This window comes from Rhamphochromis longiceps, linkage group LG5 (assembly GCF_057381845.1).
Source record: "Rhamphochromis longiceps isolate RC_006_pf linkage group LG5, R_longiceps_female_GT1.1, whole genome shotgun sequence".
Lineage (NCBI taxonomy): Eukaryota > Metazoa > Chordata > Actinopteri > Cichliformes > Cichlidae > Rhamphochromis > Rhamphochromis longiceps.
This window is the reverse complement of record NC_140561.1, coordinates 10,493,956-10,508,753: the sequence shown is the minus strand read 5'-3', so window position 1 is coordinate 10,508,753 and position 14,798 is coordinate 10,493,956. Positions and strand designations below refer to the sequence as shown.

General features: G+C 37.8%; 2 protein-coding genes across 3 annotated transcripts; one reads left to right on the top strand and one right to left on the bottom strand.

Annotated features, from left to right (window-relative positions):
- The first annotated feature begins 333 nt into the window (after nucleotides 1-333).
- Nucleotides 334-5,224, top strand: LOC146669219 (uncharacterized). 2 transcript variants are annotated; one of them, XM_085405714.1, is made up of 6 exons: nucleotides 334-483; nucleotides 1,205-1,930; nucleotides 2,377-2,473; nucleotides 2,847-2,957; nucleotides 3,406-3,572; nucleotides 3,907-5,224. In XM_085405714.1, exons 2-6 carry the CDS (start codon nucleotides 1,758-1,760, stop codon nucleotides 4,952-4,954), a joined length of 1,596 nt encoding a protein of 531 aa, XP_085261840.1. In that variant the 5' UTR covers nucleotides 334-483; nucleotides 1,205-1,757; the 3' UTR covers nucleotides 4,955-5,224. The 2 variants fall into 2 exon arrangements, with proteins under 2 accessions (XP_085261840.1, XP_085261839.1); XM_085405713.1 differs by having other exon boundaries at nucleotides 1,205-2,113.
- Nucleotides 5,225-6,328: 1,104 nt separating this feature from the next.
- On the bottom strand, nucleotides 6,329-10,526 carry LOC146669218 (uncharacterized). Its single transcript, XM_085405715.1, has 12 exons — nucleotides 10,227-10,526; nucleotides 10,046-10,078; nucleotides 9,860-9,949; nucleotides 9,377-9,448; nucleotides 9,180-9,268; nucleotides 8,965-9,067; nucleotides 8,605-8,707; nucleotides 8,473-8,525; nucleotides 8,172-8,250; nucleotides 7,460-7,950; nucleotides 7,067-7,260; nucleotides 6,329-6,957 (listed from the first exon to the last, which is right to left on the bottom strand). Exons 1-12 carry the CDS (start codon nucleotides 10,437-10,439, stop codon nucleotides 6,813-6,815), a joined length of 1,665 nt encoding a protein of 554 aa, XP_085261841.1. The 5' UTR covers nucleotides 10,440-10,526; the 3' UTR covers nucleotides 6,329-6,812.
- Between the last annotated feature and the right edge of the window lie 4,272 nt (nucleotides 10,527-14,798).

The following is a 14,798-nucleotide window of genomic DNA, read 5'->3' as shown; positions in this document are numbered from 1 at the left end:
TTAAGGACAGAATGAATGGGGCCATGTATCGTGAGATTTTCAGCCAAAACCTCTTTCCATCAGTGAGAACTTTGAAGATGAAACGAGGCTGGGTCTTCCAACATGACAATGATCCAAAACACACCGCCTGGGCAACAAAGGAGTGGCTCCGTAAGAAGCATTTGAAAGTCCTGGAGTGGCCTAGCCAGTCTCCAGACCTCAACCCCATAGAAAATCTGTGGCGGAGTTGAAAGGACGATCTGATTTCCTCGTGTCAGCATTGTTCCCACATCATCATAATTAATGTTGTTCCAGGTTCAACATGGCAAGTGACCAATCACCTTCTTGTGACGTCATTCCTTTGCGACTTCGAAATACCCGCCTTCGAGTATTTCGAAGTACAAGTGAAGAAGCGAGAAACCGCCGCCTGTCCGCCGAATTTGAAGTCAATTCGCCTGTCCGCCGAATTTGAAGTCAATTTAGGATACTTTCCTTTAATAAACGGTAAGCATTATACATATGTTCCTCACTTGGCTTGCTGTTTGTTTGCTAGTGATAGGCTACTTGACGACAGCATTAGCTAACCAGTGTTACGGTAAGCATTATACATATGTTCCTCACTTGGCTTGCTGTTTGTTTGCTAGTGATAGGCTACTTGACGACAGCATTAGCTAACCAGTGTTCTCTAGACCAGCGTTCCCCAACTTTTTGGGTGTGACTTATGGTTGTGTGCTGAATCTATGAATCAAACTATCACCTGGAAACATAATTAACTGGTCCATAGCTGTGAAACTGGACATGAGTTCTTGATTCTATGGAGATTAACAGTAATCCAGAAATTTACAAATTTGTCCTGGTACATCGCGTAAATGTTGTCCCCGGGACATCGCGTAAATGTTGTCCCCGGGACATCGCGTAAATGTTGTCCCCGGGACATCGCGTAAATGTTGTCCCCGGGACATCATGTTAAAGTTGCCAGAGACATACCATATGAAAGTTTAGCTTCTTTTAGCCCCTGTTTGTTATATATATATATATATATATATATATATATATATATATATATATATATATATATATATATATATTTTTTTTTTTTTTTTTTTTTTTTTTTTTTTTTTTAATATTATATTTAATATTTACATTGTATTGCAAAAAAAACTAAAACAAGTTAAAATGAATTAATGAATATTGACTAATTAAACCTTCGTTATTTTTCCACCAGAAATGGACGATATAATTAGAAGAAGTGTTCTGAATGACGAAAAAAAAAGAACTGGAAAAGACACACAACTTTGTGTGCATGTGTCACAATGCCAGGAGGACCCATTCAGTGTTGTGTTAGAAAAATTGAACTCATTAACCCTTCATGGACATTATAAATGTTTAAATGTTGCCTCAGGTAAAGACAGGAAAAGAGACTATTACAAATTCAACTGCATCAGAGCTGGGGAAAAAGTCGAAACAGCTACAGAGCAGTGGGCTGTGAGGCCTATGTTTCATTTAAAGTACTCAAATGTTGGAAAGACCACACAGTCATCGTGCAGCGTACATATGATAAGCATGATGGGCATGATCCTTCGGACCCAAAAGACGCACATTTCAACAATATTTCCAGTGATTTGAGGAGGAAGATTGAGGAACTGCTTTCCCTTGGAACTAAGCCAGCCATCATACTAACCGAATGTCGTAAATGGGCCAAAGAACATGGACACAGAGATCTTCACAACAGAGAGCATTTTGTCACACCACGTGACATTGACAGTGTTAGAACCTGCATGATGAGGAAGAAGCACTTTAACTGTGGAGACAGTCAAAGTGTACATACCTTACTTAATGGAAAACATCAAGAACATGTTCTCTTCTATCAACCATACACATCTGACCAAGAACTAATGATTGTTTTGCAGACACCTGTAATGAAATCAAACATGGAGAACTGTGCAAAACAGTTAGTATTTGTTGACACCACGCACTGCGTTAACCAGTATTCATTTCCCTTATTCACACTTGTTGTAAGAGATGATCATGGGCATGGAGTCCCTGTGGCCTATGCTATTGTCAGCAACGAAAGTCAGAAAACCCTGGAAACTGTTCTTGGAATAGTTTGTGAGCATTTCCCAACTTCCCTGAGGTTAAAAATACATTGACAGCTATTAATTTTGAAATAATTCCTTTTCAAAAAAGTTATAACATGCCAGAATGTAATGCTATAGCTGCAGCATGGGCTGCAAAAAACTTTCCAGTTGTTAAAGTTATTCCTATAGGCTGTATGCAGTATTTTATATATCTACTTGTGAGTTGAAATGTTTAATTTGGCATTGAAGTGGTGCTTTGAGATAGCAAAAACATTTTCATACTGTTTAATCTCATTTAGTGTTTTCTTTTTTTCTGTAGAGCATTTATGGTTGACAAAGACTTTGCGGAAATAAATGCTTTGCAGAAGGTTTTTCCAGAGTCAGCTATCCTTCTATGCTGGTACCACGTCTTGCAGGTAAACCACATTGTTTTCTTTTCACGTTGTCTAAGATGCACCTGAAACACATTTTTACAACAGGGTCCTGTTGTTATGATTTGCCTCATTGTGATATTCACCTACTCAGGTTAATGAATATAAAGGGATAAAATGTTGAGTGACTTTGTCCATCCATTTAAGACCACAGTGCACTCATCTTCTGGTGGCTGCTTCTCAAAGCTCTTTTTGACATTTAAAAATATGTTTGCCTGGTTGATTTCTGTAATGCACAGGTCCTCTTGTCCAGTGAGTGACAAAGTTATTTTTGGACGTCAGCTTTCTTTTATGCTTTTTGTACAGCTGCTCCTCTGTCTCTCTCTCCAGATTAACTTTTTTTCTCTTACATTCACAGGCTGTTAATCGATGGCTTTCAAAATCAGAGTCCGGGGTCCATGGGCTTTCTAACACCCAAAAGAGAAATGAAATCATTTCTTTCTTTTGTAAGCTGAAAGCTTGCACATCTGTAAGTGTAATTTGTCTATTTCACATTTTGATTTCTTGATTACACTATGAGCATAATAACTTTCAGTTGCTAAAAGAAGTTACAGAGATATACAAAATAGATTTTTGAAACAATTTCTAAAACTGGCTTCTTATCTTGCTTATCAAAACAAGTACTTAAGCTGTGCAGACCATCATTGTGTCACCCACTGTGCAGTAGAACTTGTGAGTGGGATTCTTTCACAGACAGATGCTGAAACCAAATATGCTTATAGGTTTAGTGTTCCTTCTTAGCCATTGTAAGGGAAGAAATAATTGCTTCTTAATACAAAAACACGACATATTATTAATAACTTAAAATTCTTAATGTTATTCAATAAAAGGAAAAGGGCTTCAATACATAATATTAAAGATTTCAATAGGTCTGTTAAATGGATTGAAATATATTCTGTTGCATCCAATTCTCTTAGGAGGACGACTTTAAAGCCACATCAGCAGAGTTCTGCCAGACATTTAAGCAATACCCTTTGGTGTGCCAGTATTTTCAGAAGCACTGGGAAGGCATTGGCCACATGTGGTGTGACTACGGCCGTCGGTTCAGTCACGCTCGTTCTGAAACAAACAATGTGATTGAAAGGTATGATTTATTATTTTGACCTCATTCGATTGTATTGCTGAAAAAAAGATATTATGCTTTAGTCCAAGAGGCTAAACTGAGTAGGTTCTTCATGTCATTGCCAGAACAGGTTTTAGGCAAATCCTTTAAATTCTAGCAGCGTTTTTTATGTTATCACAACAAAAAACAGAGTAGGTGGATTTGCCTAAATCAGCTAAACCGGCACAGAGCATTCCTTTATAAAAGACGTGTGCAATAGGTATTCCAATTTTTTTTTAAAAATAATACAGTCTTGATTAAAACTTTAAATTCCTTCAATTACAGTTACTAATCATTTCAAATAACTTTTGTTCAGATTTTTCCACCGCCTGAAATACCAGTTTTTATCTGGCTACAAGAATAGGCGTCTGGATGATCTGATTGAAGTGCTCCTAGGGAAGGCCGACGACTACTTCTCAGTCATAAAAACCCTGCAAGATGTGGGCCGCATGAAAAACAGGTTTGCTGACACCTTGTCTCAAGTTTCAGACTCTGCTTCAAGACTGATGGAAAGTGGTTGGGCTCTTAAAATTACAGTCAAGAACAGCCATGGAGTTAATGCATATCAAGTCCCATCTGAGTCAAGAGAAGACATAGTGTATGATGTCTGCCCTGTTGAGTCCTACTGCAACTGTACATATGGCTTACGAGGACTTCTTTGCAAGCATCTAGTGTTACTTGCAAAATTAGCAGAGGTTGACAATGACATCTATCCAAACATGGAAACAGACATTTCTACCTTGGCAAGAATTGCAGTGAAAGAAAGGCATTACTTTGTACACTGTGAGGACTTGAAAGTGATAAAAATGCCAAGTTTGTTTGGAAATCTGTGTTTTTTTGCATCGGCTGAAACACTTCAGTGCACTTGTTGTACGTTCTCTCACTATAACACATGTGCTTGCCTGAAGGTGGCTTGTAGCCATTTTAAACAAATGACAAACTCTCTGAAAAGTCCTCTATCAACTTTGAATGACACTCCTGTAGTTGAAAGCACAGACAAAAAATGCACAGAAGATGCGGTTGGAAAACTAAATGCTGTTTTAGACACAGTTAAACAGTGGGCATTCATTCCAGAGGGCATTACTGCAATGATAGATGAACTGCATACAAATGTCTTAAAAACAAAACAAGTAGGCAAAAGTATATGCCAGTACGAAATAAAGACGACAGATAATGCACGCAAAATTAGGCCATTGTATTCTAGCAAGAAACGTTCGGCCAGCATCGACATTCCAGCAGTCTGTGAAAATGAATGTGAACAGTCGATAACCACTGAAAGAGAGACATCCTCTGGAGAAAATGAAAACCTTTTGGAATACAAAACAAAAAAGAGAAGAGTTAAAGCTAAGTATATGCACAAGTAGACTTTTGTGTGACATTTCAAAGGGACTGCATCCATTACTTCTGTTTATTGAAACCTAAAGCTGAATAGCTGTCTTAACTTTCTGCCAAGGAACAGATGAAAAGAAATTGTTTGCTCTCTCAAGCAGTTGTTATTTATGTGTGTTATTCATTACTTTGGCTTGGTTGCTGTTTTTGATACAAATTCATCTGTGCCCATTGTAATATTTTCATATGTTACTATTTTTATATTGCTATGCATTATAAATAAAGGATTACTTATTACTATTAAAGGTCTGCATTTGTAATTGTTGGTATTATTTATAAAATATGCGCTCTTAAGTTTTTTGCTCCATGAAACGATACCTGTCACTTTTTGGACATAGAGTATCAGCTGTTGAGAACCCCCGGCTCATACAAAATAGAAGTAAAAGGTTTCAACATCCAGCCTTTTTATGATTAAATACAAAGTGTAATAACAGAGTTATTGGGGTGTGATTTTGTTAATAGTTAGTCTTAAGTATAAGTTTAATAGTAATGAGTAAGAAAATATAGCCAGAATAATGGAATGAGACTAACACCTGACCTCACACTGAGATTTGGTATGAAGTGGCATGTTTGTGCTAATGCTGACATTGGGGCTCAGAGTTCCTCTGTGGGTATATATTTGTGAACGTTAACTTGGCTAATGTCCAAGGGTTTGACTGCTTTCCTGTTGGATTGTATCACAAAGAACAGGGATAAGAGCACCAGTGGCCGTGCACACCCTCATCTCTCTCCTTCACCCGATCATTAGTGTTGGAAACCGGCATTAGCTCAGAGTAGATTAGACTTCAGTATAGTGCAAGTGATTTGATTTTATGATTATTTGATTCAGTTTTTTCTGTGTTCAAGCTCAATTACTTTAATAAAATATGTGGAATTCAAACAAATAAATAAACAAACTGTGGACATTACCCTTTTAAACCTTTCTGAAACAAGACAGGTAAAAACCAGTGTATAAAAGTTTACATAGGTATAAATAGCTCTAACACTTTACTCCAGCCTGGCGTCCACACATGTGGACATCACATTTTGGGTTATTTAGACCAAAATACTAAATCTTGATCAACAAGCGCCTGATATACAGTTACGAGGACATTATACTGCAACTGTTCTATCGAAATTTCAAATGAATGTCCTCATGTGGCTCTCATTTTTCTCAGAAACAAAAATTAGGTAAAAAAAACAAAACAAAAACAAACAAAACCTGGTAATTCTTTCTTTTTACATTCATCGGGTTCCAATCGGCCCAAATATCAAAGAGAAATTAAAAATGCATGCCATGGAAGATTTCGGGTCTTAGGGGGTTAAAATGACCAGACCCCTCCGGCCTGTTTTCCAGGCCACTAAATTAAACCCAGTCAATTACCAATTGCACAGAATAAAAACCTACGAGGTCCACTAATAGTCCAAAAGTCCAAATCTTTAATAGAAAAGACAGGCAGAACTCAAACAATAATCCAAACGAGGAGCATATATACACACTGGAAAGTAAATAATTATAAGTTATTAAATCAGACTAACTAAATACAGTAAAACTAATAAGGGAAGACGAACACACGGGAAACAAAAATAACAGTGTAAACATACCAAAACTCAAAATAAAACAGGAAAGCTACTACAAACCGAGTGTGACACAATTACATTCATATTGAAACATATGTGATAATTTTCTTTCTTTGTAGCATTTTTAAGATATGTGTTAGAACAGTCATTATGCTGTTTGGATTAGGAACCAATCATTTTTGCCAAATAGTTAACACAAACTTAGAACAACAGTGAACAATTTTCAAGATTCTGATTTACAGAACAAACAAAAGTCACAAAAGGTTTCATTATTTAAGAGACAAGATCAAGTTTTTCACACAGGAATGAAATGACAGAATCCAGTGCAGCGGGGCCAAAGGTGTGTGTCAGCAAACTGAAGGTTGAGGAATCAGTCAGCTCATGTTTAAGGTTGTGTTGGATTTTGAGAAGAGTCTGTCTGTTATTAGAAAGTAAGATTAACAATGTTACACCAATAACCCAAATACGGGGAAATGACAAATAATACCAAAAAAAGATACAACTTTCATACTGTTTTACTAACTTACTTTGTCATATCAGCACTTGAATGGTCGCTGCCTTTACAGACCATGTCTGTTGTGACATCGCAGGCCAATCTTCCGGCAAACCCGAGGGCTAGCTCCCCAGCCTCCTCTTCACTCAGAACACTAAACACTGTTACTTTAGTTTTGGCCTTCTTAGGCCTGTCAAGAATCATTGCGGGCAGTTTGGCTTTACGGCCCTAAAAAAGAAAAAGTGCAAACACCAAAAGAGCAGAGAGAGACACACACACGCGCACAAAGTTAAATGCTTTTGTTTACATGGTGTAATTGTGTATATGTTGCAGCAAATGCACAATTTCCAGCCACATTGTCACTTCATTGATACGAGTAACCCGGATTTATTTCAGGTGACATCAAAATCACGAAATGTATACCTACCCCAATCAAACCTCTGAAAACATGAACTGACATGTTCTCTGCGTTGATTCTGCGCTTGATCTCGTCTTCTGTTATTGTGTAGGTTTTCTTTTTTGGTACAGATAAGCGACCATGCACTCTGTAAACTGTACTAGTTCCTTCTGAATCAGTTTGGAATTCTGTATCTGCATCGATCCTGTCAACATCATCAGCAGCAGCATTATCTGTACTCAGACTTGTGCCGTATACTTCTGCTTCTTTTTCGTTGTCTTCAGTCTGTGTACCTTCATCTCTTTCAGTCTGTGTACCTTCATCTCTGACTGTCAGTCTTCCTATCTCACTGTTACTTGTCGATTTGCTGCAGATGTTCTCTCCCTTAGGAACTTTTCCTTTGTCATTCGCTGCCTGATGCTTTCCCTGATGACATTCTTCACTGGCTACTTCTATTGCTCCTCCTGTATAGCCACCTACTATGCTGCACAACTCCTTTCCCTCTGCTGTGCTGCACTGTGCTGTTACATAAAGAAGAATGATATAAACAGCACTATATCAATTTAATTGTGAAGAGAAATCCCCACAATACGACACAGTTATGTCTAAAATAGTTTTGTGTAAAAACTGGATCTTGAAACATCCACTTTAATAACACAGTCCTGGTGTGCAAAGGCAAAATTACGAAAAAAAATTTCACTTTAAACATTTTTGGACATTGTTTAGTTATATTGTGACTTACTCTCACAGAAGATACAGATGCCACAACCAGACTTTGAACAACGCATGTGCTTGTAGGCACCACATTTCTGGCACTGCACCTGTGAATTTAAAAAAAAAAAAAAAAAAAGAAGAAGAAGAAGAAGAAGAAGAAGAAGAAGAAGAAGAAGAAGAAGAAGAAGAAGAAGAAGAAGAAGAAGAAGAAGAAGAAGAAGAAGAAGAAGAAGAAGAAGAAGAAGAAGAAGAAATAAACAAACAAAAAACAAATGAACAAAGTCCATTATATAAACAATCTATATGGCTAAGGACATGTCATAGTGTACCCGGTCTTTGGCTGCAATCACACACCAGCACTGACTGCACTTCCTAGTTCGATCTGCAAAATATAATTTGTTTAAGTACAAGTTACATTTTCCAATGTTAGAGAAAAAGAAGGCGGCTAATTTTATCTTTACCTATTGAGGAAAATAAGTAGTGGCAAAGTCGGGACCTGAGCTTTGTGACTTCAGTGTTGTACTCCTCCACTTGTGTTTTACCGTCAATGAGAGATTGGGCAAACTAATAATTGACGAAGAAAAAAAAAAAAAAAAGAGCAAAAAGAATTAGATTAACAAAGAAATGTTTGTTTGTTTTTAACCCCCCCGAGAAAAAAACACACAAAAAAAACAGAGCAACCAAAGCAAAGCATTACTGCTGAAATGGTTCAATCTACAAAAAAAATTGAGATTTTACCATCCTGCCTCTAAGGCTTTAAAAACTGAATAGGCAAAAATGTAAACATTACTTATATAGGTTAAAGCTATAGTTTTCAGTACCATTATGACATGCACTCCACATGAGTTCCCATCCTGTTGATGTGGGTGGCTCACATGTGACAAGGTCCACTCTCCAGCGCAGCCTCTTGCTGAAGCAAATGAGTTGAGAGATCGCAGTTATTACAAATAAAAAGCATATAGAGAAATCAATAACCACGTTCTGTAATGATTTCAATTAAATTAAATATGTTATGTTAAATATGTTAATTAATTACCTCCAGTTTTTCAACACCGCACTTTTTCTGACCTCCGACTCGCCAAATGAATTCATATAGACTATGGTCCTCTTGGGTATATCACAAAACTGTTTTGTAAAAAGATGGATATGGTAGGCTTGGGCCTTGAGCTTTCCTAATGAGGGACACTGAAAAGTATCATGCACAAGAGAGAGTGCAAAATCTGTGCAACTTACAAACAAGGTCCAGTGGCTGCCGTTTTCCAGACAGGCTCCAATCAATTTCTCATACATCTGAAAGATGTTTTTCTGGAAATAAAAAGAATGTGACAAGTATGTTTTTCTGTCAAGAATGACACTGCAAAACTGCGAAAGCTTGTCAGGTGAGACTTGTAATTAATTCTGCAGATACACAAACATATAGAAAGTGTCATTTTTTGTTTACATTAATTAATTTCTATAGTGTGTACAAAACAAATCAAGACCACAGACTCAACACGCACCACTCAATTTTTGGTGTTCTTTATCAGTTGGCCAAGACAGAAATGTTTTAATCTGTGTGCATTGCTTTTGAGCAAGTCTTTACACAGAAAAGGTTTCAGAAAGGTATTTTTCAGGTTCTTCTGACAAGGCTTCAATTTTGGAAAATGCTGTTTGTTTATAGTGGCAATTTATAAACCCTTTGTGATAAGAACATAGTTACCACAGTCCAAGTCATACCTTCAAAAAGTATGCACTTTGTGCTCTTGTGGACCCATCCAAAATTTTTCCAGTGATTTGGCTTGGTATTGGATAAATGTGAGGGAAATTCTATAAAAATAACATAAATACACCTATGTTTTCAAATACATTACAAAAAACGTAAACATGCTATGTCATTATGATCAAAAAAGCTTTTCAACATACCTCACACTGCAAATAGATTAGGCCATCTATTACCTTATAAAACAAATAAATAAATACATATAAATAAAAACAGAACTAAGGAATACGATTCATTAAGTAAATTGTACAATAAAGTGTATTTAAAGCAGAATTTAACATTAGTTTTATGACAACATAAAAGGATTTTTATGTCAAGAGGTACCTCATCTGAAATGTTAGTCTGGTCAAACAGGGATTTCAAACTTGAAATACCAATAGAGTTTGGTCCAGCTACTCCCACAAGGTAATCTGTGAGAAAGCATATGCTGTAGTCAACAGATATCATTTTCTTTTTGCATGCTGCAACCATCATCCATTTCAGTCTTCTAGGAGCTTTGTCTGGTTGTAGTTCTTTTTTCTCCTCCTCTCCCCTCATCTATTAATTAAATTGTTTTCTGACCTTCCTAACTGTTTCCGACCTATCTTCCCAATGTGATGTTTAAGCAATATATGTATGGTCAGAAGGGGGTGAAATGTTCATTGCAGTTGTACGTGTAACATTGCATGTGATAATAAAAGGCTTGATTGGTTGATTATTCAACATGAGTTGACATTTACCTGACATTGTGAAGGAGTCACAGTTTCTGTAAGGGTGTAAGAACATAACATGTGGATTTGTTACACTTCTTTTTCACAAGTTAATAACAATCAATAATTTTCATTCCATTATTAACAAGCTATCACACGATGTCCCAGGGACAACATCTACGCGATGTCCCAGGGACAACATCTACGCGATGTCCCAGGGACAACATTTACGCGATGTCCCAGGGACAACATTTACGCGATGTCCCAGGGACAACATTTACGCGATGTACCAGGACAAATTTGTAAATTTCTGGATTACTGTTAATCTCCATAGAATCAAGAACTCATGTCCAGTTTCACAGCTATGGACCAGTTAATTATGTTTCCAGGTGATAGTTTGATTCATAGATTCAGCACACAACCATAAGTCTAGGCCTTTTAGTCCAGATTCTCTTCACTTATGTTTGTAAAATGATCAGGGAAGCTACTGCAATTTTGCCTGACCCAACCCCCGGACCACGAAACACCCAAAAAGTTGGGGAACGCTGGTCTAGAGAACACTGGTTAGCTAATGCTGTCGTCAAGTAGCCTATCACTAGCAAACAAACAGCAAGCCAAGTGAGGAACATATGTATAATGCTTACCGTTTATTAAAGGAAAGTATCCTAAATTGACTTCAAATTCGGCGGACAGGCGGCGGTTTCTCGCTTCTTCACTTGTATTTCGAAATACTCGAAGGCGGGTATTTCGAAGTCGCAAAGGAATGACGTCACAAGAAGGTGATTGGTCACTTGCCATGTTGAACCTGGAACAACATTAATTATGATGATGTGGGAACAATGCTGACACGAGGAAATCAGATCGTCCGAGTTGAAAGTCCGTGTTGCTCGGCGACAGCCCCAAAACATCACTGCTCTCGAGAAGATCTGCATGGAGGAATGGGCCAAAATACCAGCTACTGTGTGTGCAAACCTGGTAAAGACCTATAGTAAACCTTTGACCTCTGTTATTGCCAACAAAGGTTATGTTACAAAGTATTGAGTTGTATTTTTGTTATTGACCAAATACTTATTTTCCACCCTGATTTACGAATAAATTCTTTACAAATCCTACCATGTGGATTCATGGATTTTTTTTTCACATTCTGTCTCTCACAGTTGAAGTGTACCTCTGGTGCAAATTACTGACCTCTGTCATCATTTTAGGTGGGGGAACTTGCACAATCGGTGGCTGACTAAATACTTTTTTGCCCCACTGTATATATTTATTTATTTGCTTAAAAACAGACAAAGAAGAGAATGCAAAATGACGACTACAGCAGCCAAGAAGTAAAACCACAAAATTTTGCATTTTTCTAAGAAGCCTTTAACTTGGCTAAAAGTCAGCATTTTTTTTTTTTGCTCAATATCAAATTTGAAGGAGCAGCCAAAAGTTACTCTGATACTGAACCCGACGAACCAAGAGAGACATTAAGAAATGAACGGTGACTCGGGACTTTTGCACAGTGACAGGGAACCACAGTTAATGTGCTTATCAAATACACCCGTGTGAAAAAGCTTTGAGTGGGTGAGTGGGAGCGGTGTCTCAGAGCCACCTTGCAGACTGTGATGATCGACTCCCTCACTTAATAAGGAGATTAAATGAGCTCAGACTGGGGAGCTGAAAAACAGTTTGTAAATGAAAACTTAAGAGCAGAAATCTTGTCAATGAAGCTAAAATCTGTGCACCACACTCTGTTTAAAACATCAGTCCCCACAAGCATTAAATGTAAGTCAATGTTTGCTGTGCAGCACTCAGTCAGCCATGCACAAACCCTTGCTCCACAGAGTACATCCTGTTCATTTATATGCAGCAGCTATTTCAATCTAGCTTCGCTGGTGCTTCATTTTTGGGCACGCGCCTCCCCTTGACAGCAGTTCAGTTCAACCTCGATGCAGAGTGAAGAAATGAGGTGCAGGTAAAACACTTTCTGAAGCGACAACACACCTGAAAAACAATGACAAGGATACAGACCTCTCACTTTTTACTGCAGCAGCTTACACTAAGTAAATCATGATATATATGAAGATGAGGGGAAATTATCTGTTATCAGTAGAACACAGAAGCCTCAGTATGAAGACATCTTGATAGGAAAGACAGACCTGGGACCGAATTACATACATACACAATTGCACAACATTTAAAGCTAAACTTGTGGTCTGGTGTCACCGTTGTTCATTTTTTGGTGCATAATTTGATTTAGTGTCTGCAAAAAAGGTAGTAGTGCCATTTCTTCTTCACTGTTCTGGAAGTGGCTCTATAAAATGCACAAAGAGTGGATACATCTCATATGTGAGTGACGATAAAAGAAAGCAAGAGCGATTATTCTTTTGTCGTGAGAAAAAAAAGAAAAATCACTCTGTGTAGGGAAAAAAATAAAAAAATAAGTTCCTTTAATGGCGAGAAGGCTTTCAGGTGTGAAAGAGCTCATCTGGAATTCATGTCTTATTATATTGCCATCCCACCGCTCTGATTCGTGCAAAGTCTACAACGGTCGAGGGAGGATTGACATCCTCATGCTGTCTTTGTATTGATCATATATTTTCTCTTATATCTTGCCAAGATCTGTATCAATATTTGCTCGCTTTAACTCAGTGGGGCATTCGAGGCAGTCATCAAACGGTGTAATAGATGAAGCTGACGATCAGTGCGTATCACAGATTCATAATGAATTCTCCATCTCATTTGTAAGAAGTAAGGTTTGAACATTCATTTATTCAAAGCCCATCAAATTCTTTTCAGGGACTGTCTATTAATTACATTGATGGTGTTCAGTAGAAGATGTGCTACGACTGACAAGGTCTAAAAAGTGTTAGAATACAGTTTGTTCACAATGAGTCCTGAGCTGCGGTTGTTTCCATTTCCACAAGTATTCTGTTTTAAGATTTTAGACATTATTTTTTAAAATCAATCAAAAATCTAATGTTGAACGAATTATGTTGAAATAATTTGATGAAGCTGAAAAGCTGCCAAGGTTCTGTTGAGGCTGACTTCAGAATTGAGTCAATTCACTTATTTTCAAATGTTAAAATGCTCAAGTTTACAGCAGTCTCCTGCAGGCTTTCCAGAGAAAGTGCAAATGTTATATGCAGTTAATTTAACAGTAGCTTTGTTTTTTACTCCTTATTCTGCCATGAAACAGCAACTGTTTATGACGCAGCAGCGTTTCCTTTATTGCTGCCACAATAAACCTCTTTGTTGCCATTTTACACTGAAAGCAGGACAAATAATTACAGCAAAACAGACTGTTCTTTCTTGCATTGAATTATCTCAAGACAGGGTTAAACAAGTGAAGCTTAACCAAAAGGCCACCTAATTATAAAGAGCACCAATTATAAACATGTTTTATAGGTTTAAAATGCCTCAAAGTACTACACACATCATGCAGTATTAGCCACAGTACACTTAGAAAGATCAACACTTCATGTATGCTTATTGACTGAGCTCCAACTGGTCAGCTCCACAGTCACCAGAGCTCAGTAAAATAGATTGAGGAATGTTTCCAGCACTTCAGGGCGATCGTGGCTCAAGAGTTGTGAGTTCGCCTTGTAATCAGAAGGTTGCCGGTTCGAGCCCCGGCTTGGACAGTCTCAGTCGTTGTGTCCTTGGGCAAGACTGGGTGGTCAGAGGGTCTGGTGGCGCCAGTGTCCGGCAGCCTTCTCTCTGTCAGTACGCCCCAGGGTGGCTGTGGCTACAATGTAGCTTGCCATCACCGGTGTGTGAATGGGTGGATGACTGGTTGTGTAAAACGCTTTGGTGTCCTCAGTTGGACTAGTAAAGCGCTATACAAATACAGGCCACTTACTTTGTTAAATCTATGGCACAAACAACGACGTCACTTCTGAAGATGAAAGGAGACGAATCCAGTGATAGCTAGTTGTAACTAATAAAGTGGCCGGTATATCATATTCATATACTTGAAGAACAAATCTCCTTTACTTATTTGCTTTATTCCACCTGATGGTCATCTGAGTCATGTGTTAGAAAGAATCAAGTGGGATAAAAAAGAAAAAGAAAAAAAGAAATGATCAACAGGTTGCAATTCCTCAAGTGGCCACTTGAGGCTGAATTCAGAATTGAGTCAATTCGCTTATTTTCCATTGTTAAAATGCACAAGTTCACAGCAGTAAAAAACCTGGTACAAAAATGGCTTTTGTGGATAAACGTC

Excerpts from the sequence above, each read along its gene's own strand:
- LOC146669218 (XM_085405715.1), bottom strand. The coding sequence starts at position 10,439 with ATGAGGGGAGAGGAGGAGAAAAAAGAACTACAACCAGACAAAGCTCCT. Across the intron at positions 10,079-10,226 it reads AGACTAACATTTCAGATGAG|GTAATAGATGGCCTAATCTA; the intron begins GTACCTCTTGAC and ends TTGTTTTATAAG. Across the intron at positions 9,068-9,179 it reads GCGGTGTTGAAAAACTGGAG|CTCATTTGCTTCAGCAAGAG; the intron begins GTAATTAATTAA and ends GCGATCTCTCAA.
- LOC146669219 (XM_085405713.1), top strand. The coding sequence starts at position 1,758 with ATGATGAGGAAGAAGCACTTTAACTGTGGAGACAGTCAAAGTGTACAT. Across the intron at positions 2,474-2,846 it reads GCTGGTACCACGTCTTGCAG|GCTGTTAATCGATGGCTTTC; the intron begins GTAAACCACATT and ends TTACATTCACAG. Across the intron at positions 3,573-3,906 it reads ACAAACAATGTGATTGAAAG|ATTTTTCCACCGCCTGAAAT; the intron begins GTATGATTTATT and ends ACTTTTGTTCAG.